General features: G+C 38.1%; 4 protein-coding genes across 5 annotated transcripts; 2 read left to right on the top strand and 2 right to left on the bottom strand.

Annotated features, from left to right (window-relative positions):
- Positions 1-955: 955 nt before the first annotated feature.
- On the bottom strand, positions 956-5,740 carry LOC139467667 (3-galactosyl-N-acetylglucosaminide 4-alpha-L-fucosyltransferase FUT3-like). Its single transcript, XM_071249185.1, has 3 exons — positions 5,737-5,740; positions 4,405-4,729; positions 956-2,855 (listed from the first exon to the last, which is right to left on the bottom strand). The coding sequence occupies exons 1-3, from the start codon at positions 5,738-5,740 to the stop codon at positions 1,631-1,633; spliced, it is 1,554 nt and encodes a 517-aa protein (XP_071105286.1). The 3' UTR covers positions 956-1,630.
- Positions 5,741-6,675: 935 nt separating this feature from the next.
- LOC139469257 (transcription elongation factor, mitochondrial-like) lies at positions 6,676-11,326 on the top strand. Of its 2 annotated transcripts, none has more exons than XM_071251399.1 (4): positions 6,676-6,775; positions 7,339-7,704; positions 8,241-8,390; positions 8,895-11,326. In XM_071251399.1, the coding sequence occupies exons 1-4, from the start codon at positions 6,680-6,682 to the stop codon at positions 9,324-9,326; spliced, it is 1,044 nt and encodes a 347-aa protein (XP_071107500.1). In that variant the 5' UTR covers positions 6,676-6,679; the 3' UTR covers positions 9,327-11,326. The 2 variants fall into 2 exon arrangements, with proteins under 2 accessions (XP_071107500.1, XP_071107499.1); XM_071251398.1 differs by having other exon boundaries at positions 6,676-6,781.
- Positions 11,327-11,949: 623 nt separating this feature from the next.
- Positions 11,950-17,080, bottom strand: LOC139469256 (cytochrome c oxidase assembly protein COX19-like). The gene is made up of 3 exons (XM_071251397.1): positions 16,978-17,080; positions 15,655-15,766; positions 11,950-14,562 (listed from the first exon to the last, which is right to left on the bottom strand). Exons 1-3 carry the CDS (start codon positions 17,054-17,056, stop codon positions 14,490-14,492), a joined length of 264 nt encoding a protein of 87 aa, XP_071107498.1. The 5' UTR covers positions 17,057-17,080; the 3' UTR covers positions 11,950-14,489.
- Positions 17,081-17,230: 150 nt separating this feature from the next.
- On the top strand, positions 17,231-23,755 carry LOC139469255 (uncharacterized). The gene is made up of 7 exons (XM_071251396.1): positions 17,231-17,318; positions 17,902-18,104; positions 20,331-20,561; positions 20,955-21,703; positions 22,093-22,160; positions 23,186-23,190; positions 23,405-23,755. Exons 2-7 carry the CDS (start codon positions 17,907-17,909, stop codon positions 23,474-23,476), a joined length of 1,323 nt encoding a protein of 440 aa, XP_071107497.1. The 5' UTR covers positions 17,231-17,318; positions 17,902-17,906; the 3' UTR covers positions 23,477-23,755.
- Positions 23,756-24,223: the final 468 nt, after the last annotated feature.

The raw sequence follows: 24,223 nt of genomic DNA, 5'->3' as shown, positions 1-24,223 counted from the left end.
TACATGACAACAATGCGTCATCTACACCTGGCACATTTTACATGACAACAATGTGTCATCTACACCTGGCACATTTTACATGACAACAATGCGTCATCTACACCTGGCACATTTTACATGACAACAATGCGTCATCTACACCTGGCACATTTTACATGACAACAATGCGTCATCTACACCTGGCACATTTTACATGACAACAATGCGTCATCTACACCTGGCACATTTTACATGACAACCAACAAAAATATTCTATTAACATTCATTTCATTCAGAAAAGTGAGGATAGCGCTTAATACGTTTGATTTTTTAAATAATAGATTTACTATTCCTTAGTATTTTCACATCATCATGAAATACTATGAATCAGTGATAGGAAGGATGAGGAAGTGTATATACTCATATTGAGAAAATGTGTTTTGCTCCCCGGTTATACATTAGATCACACAAATGGGGTTTTCTGCTCAACGTCTAAATGATTGTTACACGTTGCAAATTTGAAAACTTTCCAGTTTTTGTTCATTAGCGTTTCAGTGTTGACATCTTATCGATCGACTTCACGCAATAGATCTACCTCGCTGCTGTGAAGACAATCTTGACTAACCACGGGCTCATATTGATATGGACAAATGTGTCGGGCCACTAAGCGAAAATGCAACGTTTTCATCGGTGTCATTGTCTGTAAGTGTCATACAGAAACAGTAAAAAGTGCGTACGATTATTAAAATTGGAGTGGCCTGAATCAACCGAGGTTACCACATTTCTGGCAACCCGGCTTGACTGGGTTCATCCAAGGTTAATCAAGGAGAACATAGTGCAGTACCCGAAATAAAATGCATAAAATGCAACCTATTGATTTCTATATTCTAGGTTTCTATATTAAATGCTAATTTCTTTTTTATCAAGTAGTCAGCAACTTTCTCACCTCATACAGGATATTATTATACTACCGTTTGTCTCAAGAAGACTATTTAAGAAAAGTGATCATTTTACTGAAGCTTCAGTAAATACCTGCTATATTGTAATTCTGTACCGACTGGGACTGCACGTTTTTAAGCCTCTTCGTTATTTAACCCATGGAAAAATAAATTGAAACATTAATTGATCTCCCTTACCTGATTTGCTTTAACAGGTGTTGTAGCACGTTTCTATATGGCCAATTTGCACCAATATTTGCACCTTAAGCTCTGTTAGAGGTTTCCACATTTAGGAGCCACATTGGACCCCTAACGTCGGTGATATTCTGGATACCCAGTATTTTAATTTCTACACGCATAAGATGATCGTTATTCCCATACATTAACAGAGTCGAAGTTTGAGGGACAAGGCCCTGGTCTATACTCGAGTATTTACAAGACGCCGTCATAAAGCTGGAGTATTGCTGAGTGCGGCGTAAAACACCACCACCATCAACAAAACACACACACACACAAAACAGCACACACACTAAAAAAGCAAAAAAAACTTTTAGTATGGAGCTTCATGTGAATATCAATGGAAAGACGTTCGTCAGTGCCTCTCAAATTATTTCGTTTTGTAGGTAGACATGTTTTCTATTCAAATATCCTGTTAAATATACATCGGCGTCGGCTCCTCTCACTGACCCTGTCAACTGTTGACGTATATAGTTTTACCAATGTAGATCTGTCACGTTGTCACATCTGTCCATCCACCCCGAGATATCGGGGTACGACTTTCTATGTTGGTCTAGGGTGTGGAGACTTATACACATGTCGCATATCTTTCTTCCCGCACTGTGATGTCTATACAGCGCATGTGTTTTGAGAAGGTCAAGGTAGGCAGTGGAGTTCTTATCCAGGTATAAAAGATGCGCAGCCAGATCTTTAGGGGACCGGAAGTCAGCTGTGTTCAGGTACGTGTCTTTGGGATAATGTTTTGCATAATCACCATTACCACGAACTATAGGAATGATATGACGATCCCTTTGAAATGTCTTGAAAAACTTTTCTGTCACATAATCTTTACAAAGAGTACTTTCAAAAGAGAGATAAAACTTATACTGTTCCAAACATTTATCTTCATCTGTTATGTTTCCGGAAGTACAGTTTACGTTGGACCTCCCACAACGTCCGACAATATCGACAGGGATATACTTCTTCAACTCTTCGACGTATTCTTCTCGTTTACTCAGTGCTTTACAATTACCTACGAGCCACAGGACCTTCTTTGTCTTCAGTTTCATGAGCTTATTCCAGTCAGGTTGTTTCTGACTCCGTTGGTACCTCAGAACGCCGTAGGGTACCCAGAAATCAGAATGACGCTGATATGTGAGTGTCCAGTTAAAAATACCATTCCAATTTTGTGCAGGAAAAAGAGATCTGTAGTTAGCCCATGGTTCTTGAGCAAAAAGTATCCACACCTGGTCTGGACTAGATCTTAGTGGTACTTCTTTGCTTCGGTGTCTTGACAGCAAGAACACATCAACAATGACGGCATCTGCTTCCGGTATATACGAAGTATTGGAAGAGAATATGCACGTGTAATGCTTGCACTTCACATGATGGGCATTGTAATGCTTATGACGACTTGGAATCATATGCCAGACTAGCAATTTGTGTGGATGTCCCTTCTTTCCAATGTTAGACCTTATGGACGACGTTTCGTGTTCACGTGTGTCAGGTTTTGTCAAATCAAACTGAACTGTCTTGAGATTATGCATTGATACTTGGTCGTTCTTATTGCGTGTCTCATTACGGGAAATCGTCCTTCCCATCACTCCCGTATATTGTACAGGGACCAGACTACGCCGTTTGAGAAAATTTACTTTGATGAGGTGATATATAGGAGCCGAATACACCAGCAGCAGGATAAAGGCTGCTACCAACAAACATGACCTGCGAATAGGAAAACAAAACATGGATTGATATACCAACAGACATGTTAGATACGATCGGATGTAATGACAGGGGGGAACATCCATTACCATCCATTTTTTGCTTTGTTTGTTGTTAAACGCCGCACTCAGCAATATTCCAGCTATATGACGGCGGTCTGTAAATAATCGAGTCTGGCCCAGACAATTAAGTGATTGACATTATGAGCATCCATCCACGCAATTGGGATACGATGACATACATCAACCTAGGCAGCGAGTCTGGCAACTTGATCCCATTAGTCGCCTCTTATGACAATCAGTCGCTTTTTACGGCAAGCATGGGTTGCTAAACCTTTTCTACCCCAGATCTTTACGTGTCCCATTACAAGTATAGACCAGTATGGCCCGTGATGAAGTGGATAGCCTGCTTACTCAGAGAGCGGAAGCTTGGTTGTTCGATCCCCTGATCGCCTGATACCATAATACGTGAAAAGACGTTACTTGTTACCCTGCCTGGGCTTAATACAACGACTGTTCCGCTCGGGGTCAGTATATATGCCTGAGTGGGGTATCCATGTTATCAGTGGCGTATCTCAGTTGGCTATCACTATAAAAAACGGCATAAATCCGGCCAAGAAGCCACACAGACGCGTGTGTACACGTCGTTGCATGGGTGAAATCATCGTCAACGCCACGTTAAAAACTTTCTTTCCCAGCCCTATCTGTCATTTAAATCAGACCGCCTCCGTGGTCTAGTGGTAAAGCGTCCGCCAAGAGACCGGAAGGTCGAGAGTTCGATTCCCGGCTGCTTCATACCAAAATACGTTAAAGGGTGATACTTGTTGTTACCATACCTAGCGCTCGGCATTAGGGGCTAAAACAAGGATTGGTCGGATCGGAGTCAGGGTACTTAGTCTGAGGGGGGTATTCATGTTAAACTTCGGCATGGTATCTCAGTGGGCTAGCACTATAAATCGGCATCAGTCTGGACTAGTCCAAGAAGCCACATATACTCACACGTACATACACGTCGCTATATAAGTGCAACATTCTTGAACGCGACGTTAAACCCCCATCTCACCTGACCATTACAATCGGGTATACGGGGTGGCCTGGTCGACCCACATGTTTGTGCGTGTCAACGAAGTGGTAAGCGTGCTGGGTCTGTATAAATTCGGGCTTCCCTCCCACATCAAGCTGTCGCGCCGTGATAAAACTGAAATACTGTTCAAAGCGTCGGTTAAATCACGACACCCTGACTCTCTTACCGGTATATAACCCCGTCATTTACCCCATGTCATGTCGTACACTTAATCCATGCTTTGATTCAAATTTACTCCATGTCATGTCGTACACTTAATCCATGCTTTGATTCAAATTTACTCCCCTCCCCTCCCCCCATGTCATCCGGTACGCTAACCCATTTTCTACCCCACGGCGTGTTTGAATACCTCGAATTCTTTGACAAATCTCTCAACATATAGCAAATGATTAAATATAGCTGAAGTTGCACGTGTTTGTTGCAGACACGGAAGCCCCAGATATATTTAAAATACACATGTACTCACAGTTGACGCCCAATACAGGAACTACCCATCATGAGACCGAACGGTCGAACTAATACACTGAATGTTCTGACGGCACTATCATGTACCCAGCTGATAACTAGAATACTGTGTTTACACTCCGTGACCGACACAACGACGGCGCAATCGCTGAAAGTCAGTCCACAACTCCGTCCACTGCAGTGTAAGTGGGACGGTGGCAACCACATATCCTGCTTCCTCTTATATTGAATCCAAAAAGCAATCCAGGTAACAATCACAATCCTTTGAGGGGGACATACTAAGAAAACACGTAGACCACACCCTTCACCCTTGAATGAGCGTCTGGCTTGACGGCTCAAGAATAATGAGCACACACATTCGTGTGGTGTTGATGGTTGCTGATGCACTTGGCGTCCTAGTCAGTTACTGCGATTATTTTCCCGACACAGAAATGGGAGAAGAAGCGTTACTAAACGTAAATAAACGACGAGTGGGAGTTGTTTATCATGCAATAAAACACCACAGGGAGAGTAAACAATGAGGGGCGCAGGACTGAGTGTTTATCTGGTACACACTGAAATAAACTGAATATACTGACACTCAAAAGTAACGCAATACCTGCTTTTAACAACCGTATGTCTAAGTTGAGCATGTACGTTTCAATTCATAATATCTGGTAGTATTAGGAAGTGTTAAATGAAATGCAGTTGTATGAGTGAGTGAGTTTGGGTTAACAGTATTCCAGTTATATCACGGCGTGTCAGCTTAATGTGGGAGGAAAGCCCGAAGTGATGCAGGTCCCAGACGTGTACCACTTTAGTGAAACCCACGAGCACGGGTATGGTGCTGACAAACCTAGAAACATAATCGGGGCGAACCGGGAATCGAACCCACAATCATAGGTTTCTGGCGTGTCCAAGGGACGCAACTCTGCACAGCAAATCGCGGCACATTAGACGACTGGGTCTTCCGTGTCCACTTCATGTCAAAATGACGTAAATGAAAAATATTTACAAGCACAGATATGGCTACTGATCCCGCTTGGCTAGGCCTCATGCCCTCGCAAAATTGTTTCGAAATTTATATCTCCAAAGTTGCCAAAACTTATAAAATGACTTAGACACTGATTTTCAGTATATTATTATTGATAATGATAGCAATTATCCCAGTAGTTTATCCAGATTCACGATATTTAATTCTGACTCGATCGCCGAATGACGAGGGCGACGCCATATTTGTTTATAAACAGTGAAAGTAGTCCCTACTTGACCTTTGATATTTGCATCTCTATCCGCATATGCCCCCAACGGATATCATTTTTATCCGTTGGCTTTATCCTGCCGAGAAACCTACCCATTATATGATAAATATATTAGTGTAAGATACGTGAAACGGGGATGAGCACAAGATTGAAACTACAGGCGGTACGAGGTAATGGATAACACGACATAAGTATGTTGATTTTACATGTGTATGTTATGTTAAGAACACACATTGTCCGATTATAATATTCTCTTTTTACTAGTACCAGGGTAGTTTTTATTAGATTTTTATTAAGATAACTGAACAACTGTATTTATTCTGTACTATATGTTCATTTCAGAGACTATATGTTAGTCTAGTACCAGGGATGTGAGCAGGTTTTCCCGAAAAAAAAGAGGAAAAGTCTAGGGGTGACACATCTTATTATAGTAGATGATGAACTGATGCATACCCTACATGGGGTCCATCCTTTTGCCTCTATGTAGGCTGTGAAAGAACCCCCTTTGGTGGCATTTGTCGACGTCATTCCAGTGTGATTCCTGTGTGCCTACAAAATGGCCAGTTACCCACTAGCCGTTAACGTTACAAGTAGATGTTCCAAATGTGCAGAGTCAACGATCTTGGGCTGAATGTGCATTGGTTGTGGATTGACATGCATTTCACGTTACACCAAAATCGATATTTTGTGATCATTATTTTGTTTATTGACAAATATGTTTCCGGTAGCTTGTGTTAACATTTAAGATTTATCATGTTTAACGTTGACCCGCACACTTGTCCTGTTTTCAGTCCTACTTTGTTTCTCGGAAGAATCATAACCGATAAACCACGAGCAAGCAAGAAATAATTTTACTCGGGGCATACAGTAATAGAGTTAACTGAAGCTCTTGTAACATCCTGCATTTAGACTACCATTGCTAAGACATAATAAATATAAAACTTCCCTTTGTAGCATTTAACCAAAGGGAGATAATCAGTTTTACTCTTCTGTTACAGAGGGCCATTTAAATTCACTTCCGTAAATAGGCATCACATGTTAACAAGTGTCAAGTTTTATGCGGCAATGCAGTGCATTTGCTCGATGTTACGATTACCTGTTGTTGGAAGAAATAGACCCTTTTCTTCAAACGTGAGTGTAAGTAGAATCTCCAGAGTACTGATGTGAATGACAGTAGGCTATTCGGAAATAGCATAATGTCAAGCCTGTGTCGCTATCCACTAGATCTTTGATATTGAACTGCCGTAAACTCCCTAATTTTAATTTGATGGAAAGACTCCGCCCGTATCCCCCTCCAAACTTTATATTAAAAGGATTGAGCGGCTATACAAAGGAGATATAACTTCTGGCAGGGGGATCTATATATCATGTACATCTCTGGTAGATCAATGAGCTTTACAGCAATATATTTTTTTATTCAGACCCTCTTTAAGCTTCATACGTGACCTAGACACAGTATGTCTCCAGTATGAATGCACCACGCCCTGTGAGGATTGGGTGGTTGCAGTATGTGTCCTGGTTGATAGTGCAACATTGTTCCTTGATGGTATGAAATGTTACTTATACTATCAACCATTGGTTTACCTGGCCAAAACATGATTATTTCAAGGCTGTAATAGCAGCTTGAATAGAGCTGACAATGTTGATTCACCTAAAATAACATTCTCTCTCATACCTAATGACTCTTGTTCCAGGTTCTCCGTAGATGTTTTGCTCAGAAGACATTCCACAAAGATGCAAGTATTCTTGATACCCTGTACTCTGATGCAGAGAAAGAGAAGATCCTTGACACATTCAACCGATGTAACGAGTATGAGTTGCAGCATACAAGGCAGCTGAACCATCACAAAGCTTCCTCCATTGTCAAGCACAGAAAGGACAACGGCAACTTCCAGACATTATCTGATATTTTACTTGTACCCGGAGTCGGCATTTTAGGAATCCAAAAGATTTGTAATGTTCTCCGTACTTTGGATTATGAAACACTTCAAGAAAAGACATCTAAGGCAGATTTTGATAGAGTAAAAGCAGAGCCAAATATATCGGAAAGGACTTGCCAGGTTTGTGTTTTATGTTTGTTTGGTTGATACAGTGAAACTTGTTAAATTCATTGGGGCATTTTAGATAAGTAGATCTTGATTATTGGAGTTAAGATGATGAAAGCATGGTTCAAATAGGAAATAAACAATTTATCGAAATTATAGTTTCAGGGTAATAGTTGTATCAATACTTACAATTTGTTCATAGACAGGATCAGTGTGATTAGGAAGCACTTTTAATGGATGTTTGGATATGTCTGTTGTCCCCCAAAATATTAGGGTTTCCAATTTCCAGATTTAAGCCCATCTCAAAATGGGGTAGGCAAGTTACTTTGTTATTCTGTAAATGACTGGTTTAACAACAGTGAAGAGCAACAGATATACATTTAAAAATGGCATAAAATATGGATGGTGATAAAAGCTATGGTGAACTTTAGAAAAACAAGGAAATGCAGTTTGGGTCAGGGTCTCTAGATTAGGGTTTGTGAGGAGACCAGACATGTGTTCTTGGTGCCTCAGTGATCCCCTTGACTGTAGCTGGCATGCTATGATTGTAGAATGTGAGGACTCTCGTGACACTGGACGCTCAACTCGATGGCATCACATGGACCAAGATAGATCGCAACTTGCGTGTGGAAGGCTGGGATCACATCAGCCTCTTCGATAAAGTGTATCTGAAACTTGATCTCCATCAGTTCTTGGAGAAGGTGAGGATCAAGAAAGTTTCTGTCACCATGGTGATTTACAGATGTACACCTATCAATATGAAAACTCAACACAATATCACCTATTGAATGTCATTGATCAGGACAAATACTTTTTGGTTGTATGTGGAGCCTTTGCTAAGATTTATTAAGATATGAACAGGGTAAAACACTTAGAATATCCAGCACTTAAATTATTTGAGTGCATGCACTGTATTCACTAAATGTTGCTTTATGCCACATTTTACAGCTAAAGCATGTAAAGTGACCAAACTTTCAAAGGGTTTTTGATTGTTTAGTGATTTTAATGCTGTTCATACCTTTTGTTCTACAGTTAAAAATAGGGCCTTGGTTCTTGTACTTTCAAAAACCACCAGTTCAGTGCTCAAATGAGAAATGGAAACAAATGTAATACATTTCAACGTGTTTACGTTTTCGGATTTGTGAAACAAGACATAAAGAAAAACATGCTTTAAACTAAAATTATTCACCTGACTATATTTTCAGTTGCTCTTAGTAAAAGACAAACTTCCGGAAGCAGACATATATGTGATGGAAAGAAAGGTTTTCCGTAACATCAATCCCCGCATGGTGCCTTTCCTTTTCAACATGAAGATTTTAGATGCAATGCTCTTCACTCTCCTAAACAGAGACTTTGAATCAAGTGGGGACCACAAGATATACATGGTAGCACCAACCCTGGTCAGTCAGTTCTTCGGTCTGTCAGTGGGTGGGGAGAGGGTAAGCGGTCAGCACGTTCTGCAGGACATTCAGAGAATGCAGTCGGATGTGGCGATGGATGTGGACATCCCACATGCTCGCTGGGACACGTTTAAGAATCTCAACAATGTACAGAAGGAGAAGTATGCCAACTCACTGCTGCTGGGAGTGGCTTTCTACAAGCTGATAGTACTGAGGAGTCATAAACTGCCATTGTGATCACCATCTTGATGTGCTGTTCCTGGTGTATGTGTGTAAAATTTTGTGAATGCCTTAGCGATGTCGCTATTCACTGGTGCATTGTTGGCAAACTTTGCATGATACAAAACCCAATATACTTAATTTGGCATCAATCCAAATTAAACCCCATATCGATTGACCTTGTTTATCTCGCATCGATATCAATAAGCAAGTACAAAGTATTTTATAATTCCTCAAAACTTTCTTAGTCGTCTTTCGGATACAAAACAGGCCCCATGACAATCCTTGCTGCCTGTCATAATACAGTACGTATACTTGTTTGTTTCTTATTATTTTCTCACACAGAATAGTTGACTTGACTCAGTGCCATGTTGATGGGTATAAGTCAGTTGTCCTCCTTTACCTTTATGTGCGAGTCTGTGGACTAAAAATTGCTGGAATATTTTGTGTATGAAATATGTATCGTATCATGTGACACCTGTATTGTGACATCCCTAGAATGGTTGGAGGCAGCGCTAGAAGATGGTGGTTGTGATGGAATTATGTGAACACCTTTGTGAGAGATCAAGAGGGGAGGTGGGTGTGTGTGCCACATATGCTCACCCTCCCTTACTTTCAGACACTTTACATGACAGCCTGTTATGTGTATCTGTTTAGTTTCATGCATTGAGACTTGAGTATATATAGTGTGCACCCTGAGTGATGAATGAGAAACTGTTCATCGACCAGCAGACCGTGTTCAGAGCAGAACTGAACCCTACTCATTCCTTCAAAGAAAGAGATCACTCTTAGTGCATGTGTAGTAGCTGGTCTATCCTGCAGTGGAGTTGACAAAAATAATATATTCAATGTGGTGTCAATTGTGTAACAGAAGAAAGGACAGTGTGCTTTCAGGCTCATTAAAAGGAGGCTTTATCAGAGTTGTGAATAAATTTTCCACTAACTCTCAAATTAAAGTAACTTTACTTTCGAGACTGCTCTGGTCTTAATTTAGATGATGCGACTTCCAGACAAGCCACATATTGAAGTTACAAACATATACCTTCACCACAGTAGCGTGAAGATTCCAGGTCAGAATTTGTCTTCAGCAACCCACACTTGCCGTAAGAGGCTCCTCACAGGATTGGGTGGTCAGACTCGCTGACTTGGTTGATCTATGTCATCATATCCCAATTGCGTAAATCTATGTGCATGATGTAAGGTCACTGGATTGTCTGGTCCAGATTTGATTATTTAGACTGCCATCATATGGCTGGAATATTGCAAACAAACAACACCTTCTCCCAAGTTTGGGGAACTGGCTACAGTATGTCAGTGAATGAAATGAGTGTTTGGGAACAAATATGCAACAAACTCAGTATTGAGACACTCAGATCTTTCACTGTGCTTTGAATACATCTCTTCATCAAGATCAAACAAACCCTCCATCTGCTCTGCCACTCTTTAAGCAGCATTTGAACCTAATGCCAGGCTTATAAGTACAGACAGTATGTGAACTTGGTTGGTTGGTTTGTTGTTTTATTGCTTGTTGTGTTATGATAAACACCCTGGACCCATTATCCAATGTAGGTTCATTTCAGAAATAGCATCAACACCTCCATTGCTCCTATTTGTTTCGTTTGTTTGTTGTTTCACGCCGCACTCAGCAATATTCCAGCTATATGTCGCAGTCTGTAAATAATCAAATTCGGGACCAGACAATCCAGCGATTGATATAATGAGCATTGATCCATGCAATTGGGATCGATGACATGCTTCAACCAAGTCAGCGAGCCTGACCACTCGTTCCCGTTAGTCGCCTCTTACGACAAGCATAGTCGCCTTCTATGGCAAGAATGGGTTGCTGAAGACCTATTCTACTCCTGATCTTCACAGGTCCAGTTTTTAAGGAAAATGGTAGGTACTAATTTATCCGCTCATATCCAGGTTACCTTTTATGGTGAAATACTGTTGAAGAATATGAAATACCGTAGGCATTAATGTATTAATGAATTAAATACAATACCTCGAAGCGTATAATAATTATCTGATGATCACAATTAAATAGTGAAATCACCATCTGTTCCACATCTTGGGAGAAACTGCTTTGTTTGTGATCCTTGTTCTCAATAAATTGATCAGTAAAGCCAAACTTTATAATGTGCTTAACCCATCCACCATCAACTGGTGATCCCCTTGAGTGAGTGAATGTCATTTTACACAACTAAATGAAGCTATGGTGGTCAGTAAATAATTATGTCTTGGCAAAGCTGACTGGTGGTCAATACTGAATAGCATGAGTAATGATCCATGATCGTGATGTACGAGTGTGACCATTGAATACTCATTTTAGCTAGCTTTCACGATCCACATGGGTTACTATTGTGATCCAGACTATCCAGCACTTGCTCCACAGGATGGGAAGACTATGCATCACATCATTTGTTGCTTCTCCGCTGTTGTACATCCTCATACTTCATGGCTGCCATTACCTTCTGACCAACTCCATGCTGTGGTCTTAGATTGCAAGTAAACATGTATGCATGTCCCCTGTAGTTTTATGATTGTCTTACATAACAGGCATTAGTTTGACAAAATCAGCTGCATATTGTATACTTCTTATGAAATTTATTATTCATATGAGAAAATACACTTTGCATTTCATCTGAACATGCTGAATAGTCAAACAGCATACTGCTATATAGATTACAGCACACATGCCCAGTGAGTGACATTAACATTAGAACCAATCCATGAAAGATGAAAACGAGCAAGACTAATTGTCCGTATGTGTCTACGAATTCATAAAAGGTCAAATAAAGATCAAGAACACTTTTGCTGATGCATATTACATATTCTGTGCTGTAGGGCTCACGATTGTTACATGTCACACACAGCAAAGTTTATGTTTGCACACTTTTCAGATCACATTAAAATTAAAGAGCTGAGACTTCTTGATCCATTCAACTTACCTGAAAGGTTCTGGTTTGGTTTGTTATTTTACGCCGCACTCAGCTATATGAAGGCGGTATGTAAATAATGGAGTCTGGACCAGACAATCCAGTGATTGGTATTGTGAGCATCGATCCACGCAAATGGGATCAATGGACCTGAAAGGATCCATACATCAACCAGAGCACGGGTACAGAAGCTCACCTTCAATGGATGAATGGATAATTTGCTCTTATGTTTTCAAAAGGCCAACTTCCAATATTTGATATCTTGAACTGATATATTCTTCAAAAGAAAGGATGTACGAAAATAATGTATTAATGTTTATAGATATAAAAACTAAACGACTTCACTTGATAAACATATTATTATTTTAGATTGTGAAAAACTTCATTCGGTATTTAGATAATTTCACTCTATTTCAAAGTCATATCATGGTGGCCCCTTAATGTTTTTTTAAAAAAGAGGCAAACTTCAGTTCATTGTCATAATACAGAAGAATCTTATGGAATACCTCTGAATTTACAAACAAAATGTTCCAGTGGCTACATGATCTTTTTGGTGTGGTGTATTATATCCAAATCTTCCATTGCCTTTCCATTTGAATTGACTGTTTACTAAAACCAGTACAACGTTGTCAATGTGAGTTAATGAATAACAAACATTTCATCTAACAAGCAAAAAATCTCAAATAAGTGAGTGCATGAATACCTCAGCACTAGATTTGTATGTATGTGCTGTTCTTCAAACATTTTGATATTATATTATACCTAAATTAAGGAAGGATTATTATCAATTCCTTTGAGTATCCCAAACATCTGTGACATCATTCTATTGTTTAAACGCTCTATTAGGTTTCAGGAATGGAAACAATTCAAATAATTGTTTGTCAATTATACATTATCTTGACCCAACATTTCAAATAATGTACACTTTGAATAGACGGAACTATTTTTTATATAAATATACAAGTGAATGAATTCAAATTTTGTTGGAAAATATGTGTCTTTTGATATGAGGATGTCTAATTGTCGACCTCAGCTATGGCGACAGATGACAGTATGGTGTGAAATTAACTATTATATATTTTCAAAAATTTGCATACTCCCTAATTGCTAAAACAAATATGTACATACTCTTGTGTTACAGCAGGGTGCTTATAACAATGTTCATATTTAATAGAGCAATTCAATAAACCCCTGACGGGAAAAATATTCAGGTGAACATATATATCCTTGTTCAGCATGTTCAGTGATCTACAATTGATAAAATCCCAGTCAGCATGTATTTGCAACGTGCAAGTGATTGATACAATACCAGTACAGGACCCTACGAAATTATTAAGAGCTGTATACCATGCACTGTAAATATCAGCTCTCGATGGAGCTTGGTGCATCGCATGCGCAACAGTGGCAGAGAATGTATTCCTCGTTCATCATGCAAAGGCGACTTACACAGTATAAATACAGTCTACAGAGAGTTCTGGTTTATTTTTCATATGTTTTGCACAAGAGAATGTCTTGTAAAAGTGTAAAGTAGGGGAATATCCTCTTAACTCTCCATTCCTTTAAAATAATGGGCCTTGGCTCCATTAATTTTAAGGAATGGAGAGTTACCATGGTTACTCAAACATTCCCCTCTACATAACCCCACAGCAAACCATCAGACATCTTCAACAAATACCTTTTCTGCTCTCAAAATTATTTAATTACATCCATGGTTTATGTGATAAACACTGAGAATGGAGAATGTATACAGGTCTGAAATGCTCAAATTGAATTTCAACCTAGAGTTACAGAAACTGTCCCCTCAAAAGCCAAAAAAGAAGAGGCCACCCTGACACAATATGCACTGCTAGTCCTATGGCAATAAAACTGTATGTCAATTTGAATCTTTGCAATTAATTCAATTGTAGCATACACTTTAGAAATTTAACATGATTTACAAAATACAATCAAATTTTGGACAGTTCATGTTAGATTTTTTCTCAATCACCCAGTTTCGATTAAAACATCATATTTGTCGATTGTAATCAGAGCTAGGGCCCCCAAACTTGGTACTAAGTCCTCTGGACTGCCAAACAGACCGAGGTAAATTCTAATCCCTCTCCAACATGTGGGAAACTGTGTATCAGATATATGTTTCAGACACTGGAATCTGATGTAAGAGTTTAGTTGCATCCTATGTCTCGCGTAATATATTCAGGAATTTTGACCATCTGATAAAGTCTATGTGCAAATTTCACATCTGTCATGAATGTGTATCCTTCGGTGAATCTGTAGTGTATCCCAGCTTGTCCCAACTTTCCTTGGTCATCAAGTTCCTGAAAAAGTGGATCACGAGACAGCAGGTGACTGTTTTGCTTATGACTGTTGCAGGGTTTCCTGGATACCAAATATTGCATCCTACACACGTACAAATTGAGAATGGCACAAATAATTAACACTGCAAGTGCTCTGGGTACCGTATATGACTGCGTATAAGCCGAGTTTTGAGGAGCAGAAAAGAGATTCTGAAGAAAGGAGTCGGCTTATCCACGGGATACACTTTCGTGATAGTATTTTTCAGATTGTGATCTGTCAGAAACATCGCCTGAATGACGGTCCAATAGATTACAACTTCCCGAAAGTTTGGATGTTGCCACGACTAGAGCCATTATTGTTATAAATAATCAATAAAGTTATTATACACCAATGTTGTTATTATCAAAAAAATGTTATGCACGTTACTACTTCCCATAATAAGTTTTCAATTAAATGTTCAAAGTTTATCGTTCTTCATAAACTCCACAATCTTTCCATGTAACAATATATGTTATCCACAGCTATAATATATAATCTATAGATGAAATCGCCAATCTGCGGGTCATATAATTTTCATTCGTATTTCAATGGTCAAGTTAACACCTCGGCATATCTACGGGGTCGGCTTATTCGCGGTCATATACGGTAGCAAAAAGGCATCACTGTTAGAATCATTAAATTGCCTCATATCGTCAGCCTTGGAACCCCATTTATTACTCCTGGACTATTACTCCATTAAAAGATGGACCAAGATTAATCTGTGTTGTTGACATCCATTGGTCGAACACTTCCATTTTCAATAACAGCTACTGATGCTCACTCTAACAATGCCTTGACTGGAGAGGCCAGTATTTAGTCAATCCAGGTGATAATTTGCCAGTGTTGCTATTCTGATTTAGGTTAATTTCATACAAAAAAAACCAACCCAAAATATATCTTGGAAATCAAAGATAAATAAATATAAGCAAGAAGAAGATCCAAATAAGCTAATTTTCCATCAAAAATAGCGGTCTTTAGGAGGTCAACTTTGCAAACTTTAGAGCAGACTAATTTGTATAACATGAGAATAAATTGCTCTGGCTAAGATCATTAGATAAATATAAGTCTCATACCTGTCCATTCGGCACTGTAGGTAATCTTTTGATTCATCTCTACATTCGGAATTTGCGTGCTTGTTTATCCTCAGGCATCTCATATACTTGAACATGAAGTCTTTACATTCACCTGACAAAGTCAAACAAAATATTCAAAATCGAACATGCTACCTGAATCCATGTACGAGAGTTTATTCAATACACAAAGATGAGGTGCAATGGGCTTTAACATTGCCTCCAAGATTATTGCACATATATAGCAAAGTATGTGTGTGTCTGATTGTACTAGTCTGGACGAATGCAGATTTTATAGTACTGGCCCACTGAGATACCATGCCACAGTTTAACATGAATACCCCACTCAGACACAGTATACTGACTCAGAGCCCACAATCCTTGTTTTAGCCCAGTTCTAGGCATGGTAACAAGTACCATTTACCAATTTCTAATGTCTTTTAGTATGATGCAGCCGGAGATCGAACCCCAGACCTTCCTCCCTCTCCAGGCAGATGCTACCAATAGACCACTGAGATGGTCTCAATACACAAACCATTTGTCCACCACTTCAAAGGCATGTATGGTAATTTTTAGATTATAACAATAATCAAACGCTTACGTCCCCCACCATGCAGCTTGATGTATGACAGCATTGAACACTGTCAAACAAAAAAAATCTTTTCCCCAAAAATAAGAAATGAAATATTGTTTTAAAGTAAACAATGCATCCAATTTAGAAACTTTATATGTACATCTCACTATTAATATGACAAACACTGTGTTGATAACATGACACACACCATGTTGAGATATATTCTGATGTTATGCATGGTATGTATGTACATGATGTACAAGCTTGTTTTATTTTTAACACCATACTGAACAATATATTCCTGACCAGATAAAACAATGATTGATATAATAAGCAATGATCCAAGCTGACTGAGTACTGTGAGTGTGACATGCAAGGAACTGAATCTCTATGCACGGTTTTTTACATTCACCTCGCACGACTTGCATAGATTGCTGGGGAACAGTTTTAACCTGGTACTTCAGATAACTATGATCCCATAATTCTGAACTAAGTTTACTTAATACTTTTACAATCCATTATCTCAAATATCTGGCTATCGATATAATGGTAGTCCCTTAGAATTGAGGTTTTCGTGGGTTTGAAAAGAGATCTCATTTTCTTCTCAATTATCTATACATTCTGAACAACACAGGATACTAGATTTGGATCTAAATATCCCCGTATATGGTCTCTGGTGTAAAATTATTATTCAGCCAGTTCAATGTTAACAATTTATTGGGCAATTTATTTCATAGTCGACGGTAGCATACCTTCGTGGTCAAGAGGAAAACTTCCTTTGTCTGGGGGTTTAGCGCTGCCTCTTCTTTGAAATGTCATTTGAGTTGCCATCTTCGGTCTTCCAAGCCAAACGAAATGTACATTGGTGTTTAGAGTAACTCCCCTTGACTCAGTTTGTAACCTGCTATTTCATTGGCTGGTCGGCTTGTACTAACCAACCACTAAGTTTGTTTAATTTTTATACTGACAGAAGCCATCATCTGCTCGGGAGCCTTGTAGAAATGTATTACTAGTATCTGCTCGACTTCTTCCCGCCTGAGTTTGCCGATTCAAGTGTTGCACATGCGGTTCGTCTTTAAGTTCTAAACGATATGTGAGTTGACAATGGTTAAGTTGCTTGAATAACCAACACAAGTTCAAATTAGACTTCGTCTGGTTTGACGACAATGAAATTGTATCAGGGGTTGCCTTTAATATTTAGATCACAGGCCGAAATAGACAACAACATTTGATACATGGGTTCGGTGTTTCATTAATATCAGTATCCTACTTCAGGAGCCTGTGATCTAGACCTGCTCAATTATTGTTTTGAACATTTCCACAAATATAACTCATCTTAAAAAATTGGTCAATGAAGTGACACTAGCCTTGCTCCAAGGCTGTACTTACCATGATAAGTCCGTGGTTGTGTGGCAATTCTATCCTTATAATAGGCAGGTCTAGATAATCGGCCAGTATAAATTTGATGTAGACAAATTGTTCTTATTATTTACATAAACTAGAAATTATGATTTAAACTAAATGATAATTGCCTTATAGCAAGTAGCATATATAGATTTGTGCAAGTCTACTGTGCGGATAGATGATCTATAATCTATTATCTGCTAGTTGAATGCTTGTTTGATATAATGAATTCAACTAATCCATGAGGAGAACGGTCAAATTTCTTTTCACAGACAACATGTTGTGTCTGGAAAGTCTCCAAAACCATCTGGAACTCGACAGTTTTGAAGAATACACCCCCTTCAGCAACTTTGAAACCAGATCTGCAGTGAAGACTCTTGTCCTGACACATTGTTATGGCAGAGGAAAGACAAAGGCAGAGATTTGTGTACCAAGACTACCTCGTGGAATCACATTGGTGGCTGCTAATGCTTTGGTAGGACCATTACCTGAGTATATAAGAAACAATTCACTTGGCATGGTTAGAAATGTTATGTATATGGTTATTTGGCCCTACCTTTAGAATACAGTGCCACAATTTTTTCAAACACGTGACAATACCCTATGACGAAATTTGTAGTATTTTGTTGCCAGTCACACCGGCGAAACAATGCCCTGTGACGTCAGGGGTCATCGAGTGTGCATAAGCTCCTCCCAGTGATCTATCATCTCTACATGAAATGTCATTGAAAACGCCAAGCGCTGTGGAGAGTTTTGAATATTTGTTCACTGAATATAGCCTGCGGCGGCGCATTTAATAGCAAGCGCTAGTTTACGAAAGCACTTTTAGTTTTAGAACTCACGTTAGTTGTTCAGTCTGATCATGTTTATGGGTGTTGCCTTACAATAAGTTGAATAACATGGTTATCTTTGATCAAAAGTAGAATACAATTTCACCATCTACTGTACTCTTGTCAGCATTACGATCTGGCAATCGGTCTACAGTTAGAGAAATATCCTGGATTCTAAACCAAGTACCAGTGGCAGACCAATATGGGAAAAGCATAATTTTGTTCTGGATTATATTGTCTTTGACATAATTACCATTGCATTTTAAGATTTAACATGTTCAGTGTAATAATCATGATAATGTTAAGGCTATAAGTGTTAACATTAGTTATAATTATGATAACAGCCATGATAACTAGGAACTGATTTATTCCAATTTGGGCTGAATATTGGTTACTGAGAATACCTTGATTAATCCCTAAAGTCAAAATATCTCAGTGGTCAAGGTGATCTTCACTTCATGGAATTACCAGAGTAAATAATACCAAATGTTGTAAGGAAATTCTCATATATATCATTATACACTGATCGTACAATGATGTAAATTTCATGTTTAACATGTTTAAGGAGTCTGTATGGCTGTAGTATTGTATATACCAGTATTTGAATATGGTATTGATAAACATATATCTACTGTCATTACCATGATTGCAGCTATATACATTAGTACTAGCCCGGATAAATATAAAATCCTCTTGTAACTTTAAAACAATGGGGAAATGTGGAAATTTAGGCTGGTGAGGTGAAATGGGGTTTAACGTCGCGTCCAAGATTATTGCACTTATATAGCGACGTGCATGTACGTGTGTGTGTTTGTGTGGCTGCTTGTACTAGTCCGGACTGATGCTGATTTATAGTGCTAACTCACTGAGATACCATGCCGCAGTTTAACATGAATACCCCACTCAGACACAGTATACTGACTCCGAGCCGACCAGTCCTTGTTTTAGCCCCTGAATGCTGAGCGCCAGACATGGTAATAACAAGTACCATCTTTTAACGTCTTTTGGTATGACGCGGCCGGGGATCGAACCCTGGACCTTCTTCTCTCCGGGCGGACGCTCTACCACTAGACCATGGAGGCGGAAATTTAGGGTCTAACCCTGTACATAACATGGAAAACATATGTAACTGAACTGCGTACATGTGCAGGGTTTTACGTGACGCACCAGTGTGGAGAATGGATGCAGAAGTAAATATAATGCGTCCTGGGCAACGCACAATATTACTTTTTGTACCTACAAGGCATCAAGAGCAATTATGGGTGTCTGTCATTTCATCTATCAATCGTCGTATATCATCGATTCATTCTAGGCTATAAATTAATTTATCTAACCATTTCATTACTTTACAGGACCCACTTTTCCCCTTAAAATTAAATTAATTATTGTAAGTCAAGGTAAAATCCTGCATGTGTATTTTTAGAACAACAAAAATCTTGTTTCATGTATCTGTTGCATCAACATGATCAAGCATGTGTAAATAACATTTTAGAAATTATGCATTTCATCATGGTAAAATAACTTAGGTGTGTTTGCTGCAGGAACATATAATCATGGTCAGCAGCTAGTGTACATTTATGTCTGTCATGGTTATGTAAGCCTGTATTATTTACTTGTTAGTGAGTAAACATTTACTGTTACATCAGCAGTATTTCATCTATAAAGACTTTGAATGTGTTTATGTGCTTAAGGCTAGTTTTTCACTTCATATTGTCTGTCAAACTTTTCAACCACAGATCAAGTGCAGGTAATGAAATCATGTTTACATGATTAACTTTTTGTATAATTTATGTTTAATATATTTTATGCTGGGAGTGAGATGTTTACTATCTTATTTTATTAATCATGTTAATAGTTCTATTTATCTCCAGCCTAGCGTCGAATTGAGAAGCATACTTCCAACCAAGAAGCGTATGGGGAGGGGGAGAGCTCGCATACTGTCCCAGCATGCAGCCAATCAAGCAGAACAGGTTAAACAATTCCCTACAAGTACAGCTAGGCATGTTTCCATGGGAACACCTAAAGAATCACCGTTTCAGCATCCTTTTGAGCATCCTACAGGCTCAACAGATTTTGGAACAACTCTTTTTGATGATTCTGACGTAAGTTAAGAGTTTAAATATTTTTGTTATGGAAGTCATTAAATAATAATTTGATGACTGGACAGTTTAAGGTTTGAAATCTCTGGCTAACGCTGACAGTTTCAAATGAAAACAAAATGTTTGTCTCTCAAATACTCCTACTCTTCCCACCACATTGAGTGCCTCCGCCCAGGCCAAGGAACAGCAATGACTTGAATTGACACTAAGACATTAACTTTGGACATTTTTTTATCCTGTTTGTTTTGAAATTGAGTTATATTAAATACCCTCTTTTCATTTTGTTGTCATCATGGTCATGTGTGTCTGGCAGAATGATTCTTAAACATCTGATAGTACTATTGTGTAATTGTTCATTGTCATAACTATGATAAAATTACCAATGCTATTTTCTAGTGTTACATGTCTGATGAAGAGAATCAGGAAGAAATCCTGCTGCCATCACAGAGAGGGATGGTGAGTCGCCCTTTTCTACCACCTCCGAAACATACTAAATCTTTTGATGTCAAATCTAAAAATGATTTTCCAACACTTGGAGGAGCACCTCAAAATGATGTGAACACTAATACCAACAATGCAGCTACATCGGTGAGGACTTTCCCACCTTTACCACCAAGACTAAGCAAGAAAGTAACAAATGTAGACATTATTTTTGAACCAATGAAAGACAAAAAGTCAAAGAAGAAACGAAAATCAGAAAATAAAAACAGAAGCGAAACCAGAATGGTTGATACAGAATCTCAGCGTATGGATATAGATTCTGATGGTACTATGAGAGACAAGTATGTGATTTGTGATGCAGAGGGAATTCCTGGTAAAGAAAATGTTACTGTGAAGCCTATGTTAGAGTTATCTGCCCTGAGGGAACCTCTCCCAGTGGAAGCAGACGTAAATGACATGAGTGGTGATAAGATAGACTCAAAGAAAACAGTTGTATCAGACTCCTGTGATGTGAAACATGTGAAGGGACTTCCGTTACAACACACAGATTCTTGGACAATTGTTGGTGCAAATGTAATTCAGATTGAAGGTGTCCCTAAAGATGGAAACACTACCGAATTAGAGGAAATGGTTTCAGCTTATGGAGTGGTTTTGGAATCCCAGAAGAAGACACTTTCTGATGGGAGAGGTGCTATGAGATTCAGGTAAGACTTAAAACAAGAGGTGTTTCAGAGTCTGACTCTTGAGTACTTATGAGTATCCACTGGAATGGAAGTAAATTTTAAGAAATACCTTATACCTTTTTGTCATGTATATATAAAAATGTGTGTATTTTACTTGAGCATGCATGATTTATCATGCTATATTAATATATTATGGGCCGGTGGCCTGATTACGGAAATAAGTTATCTGTCCATGCTGTCTCTCTGATTGAAGGAGTTTATGAAAGAACAAATTTGCAAAATAAACCTCACACATATTTTATCCCTCCAAATATATTTGACATTCTATGTTTTCATGTTCTCTTAAAGTATGTTTTTCTAATTAATTGTTCTCGTTTGATAATAATGTTACTGTTCTGTATTTCTGATAGGTACAGTGACTCAGATTTCTGTGAGTGGGCTGTGTCATGTCTACATGACTCAGATTGTGTCTTCCCAGGTAAATATTTTAAGTGTTGAAAAGTGTGTTAAACATGCTGGATATTAGCGAATTAAGAATGCATTACTTTATCAGTTGTTAAATTGAATTGGAATGGTTTTCTTTGTTACAGTATGTTACAATAATTCTGTTCATTGTTACGGTATGTTACATTAATTCTGCTCATGGTTACATTATTTTACAGTCATTGTTACAGTATGTTACATTAAATCTATTCATGGTTAAAATATGTTACATATATTCATTGTTACAGTATGTTACAATAATTCTGTTCATTGTTACGGTATGTTACATTAATTCTGCTCATGGTTACATTATTTTACAGTCATTGTTACAGTATGTTACATTAAATCTATTCATGGTTAAAATATGTTACATATATTCATTGTTACAGTATGTTACATTGATTCTGTTCATGGTTACAGTATGTTACATTACTTCTATTCATGGTTACAGTGTGTTACATTAATTCTATTCTTTGCTACAGTATATTACATTAATTCTATTCATGGTTACAGTATGTTACCATGGTTACATGAATTTTATTCTTTGCTACAGTATATTACATTAATTCTGTTCATGGTTACATTATGTTACGTTAATTCTATTTATGGTTACAGTATGTTACATTAATTCTATTCTCGATACAGTATATCACATTAATTCTATTCATGGTTTCAGTATGTTACATTATTTCTATTTGATACAGTATGTTACATTAATTCTATTCATGGTTACAGTATATTACATTAATTCTATTCTTTGTTACAGTAAGTTACATTAATTCTATTTATGGGTACATTATGTTACATTAATTCTATTCTTAGTTACATTATGTTACCATGGTTACGTTAATTCTATTTATGGTTACAGTATGTTACATTAATTCTATTCTTTGATACAGTATATCACATTCATTCTATTCATGGTTTCAGTATGTTACATTAATTCTATTTGATACAGTATGTTACATTAATTCTATTCATGGTTACAGTATGTTACATTGATTCTATTCATTATTACAGTACTGGTATTTTACAATAATTCTATTCATGGTTACAGTATGTTACATTAATTCTATTCTTTGTTACAGTAAGTTAAAATAATTCTGTTCATGGTTACATTATGTTACATTAATTCTATTCTTAGTTACAATATGTTACATTAATTCTATTCCTTGTTACAGTATGTTACCTTAAATGTAGGTAAAGTATTGTTCAATTGTTATTTACTTTCATTTTCAGATTCACCTAGTACTCTGGTTTGCTACATTGTGGAATGATGGAGAAACTGATGAGACTAGAGAGAGGGGCTGAGTGAGTGTATTTAGTGGGAATTCACATCCACCAAGAATGTGCCTCGCACTCTGTGGGAGTGTGGAGGATCAAGTTGGTTATGTGTTGGACGAACAAAGCACAAACTGGGTACCCATCATGACTTTTACAAAAACGTGATCTATTTCTTCAATTAGCATTTAGAAGCTTAAAACACATTGGAACAGCAGATGATCAACAAGAACGGCAAAGCGAAGGACGAATCATATTGTTCATGCCAACAACTTTGTCAATATGTTATATTGGATGATATAAGTACACCGTATTTCATTAAGGATGACAATAAGGCGGTAACAGTAGATCCTTAATGAACCAATGTGTCTGACTGAAATATCCAGTTTCACAACCTTGTGTGTGCGTACCCTGAGTGATTGAGAATGACCCTTAGCTGAGCTTAATACATACCAGACTAGGAGTATAATGGAAGGGAGAACCGTAATTCTATTATGATTATAATACTTTGACAAAAAGATGTTTTCAGTAGGTCTTCAGAAAAAAAATCATTTTCAAATGGAGCCACCGGCCACCTTATGTTATTTTCCTGGTAGCCAATGCAATATATAGGCACCAGTACATGTCAACATGGAGGCTTATTCAACATGAAACCAAGCCAATGAGCCATATTACTTCATGAGATACTGCTAAACAAACATAAATCCAGGCTCAGAATCCGCTAATCAGCATAATCTGTACAGTCGATAACAACAGCAGGGGTGGAAGGTTTGCTTG

This window comes from Haliotis cracherodii, unplaced genomic scaffold, assembly GCF_022045235.1.
Source record: "Haliotis cracherodii isolate W230 unplaced genomic scaffold, xgHalCrac1.p SCAF_2, whole genome shotgun sequence".
Classification (NCBI taxonomy): domain Eukaryota; kingdom Metazoa; phylum Mollusca; class Gastropoda; order Lepetellida; family Haliotidae; genus Haliotis; species Haliotis cracherodii.
The sequence above is the reverse complement of the archived record's forward strand: the minus strand, read 5'-3'. Positions and strand labels throughout refer to the sequence as shown.

Excerpts from the sequence above, each read along its gene's own strand:
- LOC139467667 (XM_071249185.1), bottom strand. Across the intron at positions 2,856-4,404 it reads TCCTGTATTGGGCGTCAACT|GTCATGTTTGTTGGTAGCAG; the intron begins GTGAGTACATGT and ends TCCTATTCGCAG.
- LOC139469257 (XM_071251398.1), top strand. The coding sequence starts at position 6,680 with ATGTTAACAAGTGTCAAGTTTTATGCGGCAATGCAGTGCATTTGCTCG. Across the intron at positions 7,705-8,240 it reads TATCGGAAAGGACTTGCCAG|AATGTGAGGACTCTCGTGAC; the intron begins GTTTGTGTTTTA and ends CTATGATTGTAG. Across the intron at positions 8,391-8,894 it reads TCCATCAGTTCTTGGAGAAG|TTGCTCTTAGTAAAAGACAA; the intron begins GTGAGGATCAAG and ends CTATATTTTCAG.
- LOC139469256 (XM_071251397.1), bottom strand. The coding sequence starts at position 17,056 with ATGGCAACTCAAATGACATTTCAAAGAAGAGGCAGCGCTAAACCCCCA. Across the intron at positions 15,767-16,977 it reads TTTTCCTCTTGACCACGAAG|GTGAATGTAAAGACTTCATG; the intron begins GTATGCTACCGT and ends TGACTTTGTCAG. Across the intron at positions 14,563-15,654 it reads CTACAGTGCCGAATGGACAG|GAACTTGATGACCAAGGAAA; the intron begins GTATGAGACTTA and ends CCACTTTTTCAG.
- LOC139469255 (XM_071251396.1), top strand. The coding sequence starts at position 17,907 with ATGTTGTGTCTGGAAAGTCTCCAAAACCATCTGGAACTCGACAGTTTT. Across the intron at positions 18,105-20,330 it reads TGGTGGCTGCTAATGCTTTG|CCTAGCGTCGAATTGAGAAG; the intron begins GTAGGACCATTA and ends ATTTATCTCCAG. Across the intron at positions 21,704-22,092 it reads AGAGGTGCTATGAGATTCAG|GTACAGTGACTCAGATTTCT; the intron begins GTAAGACTTAAA and ends TATTTCTGATAG.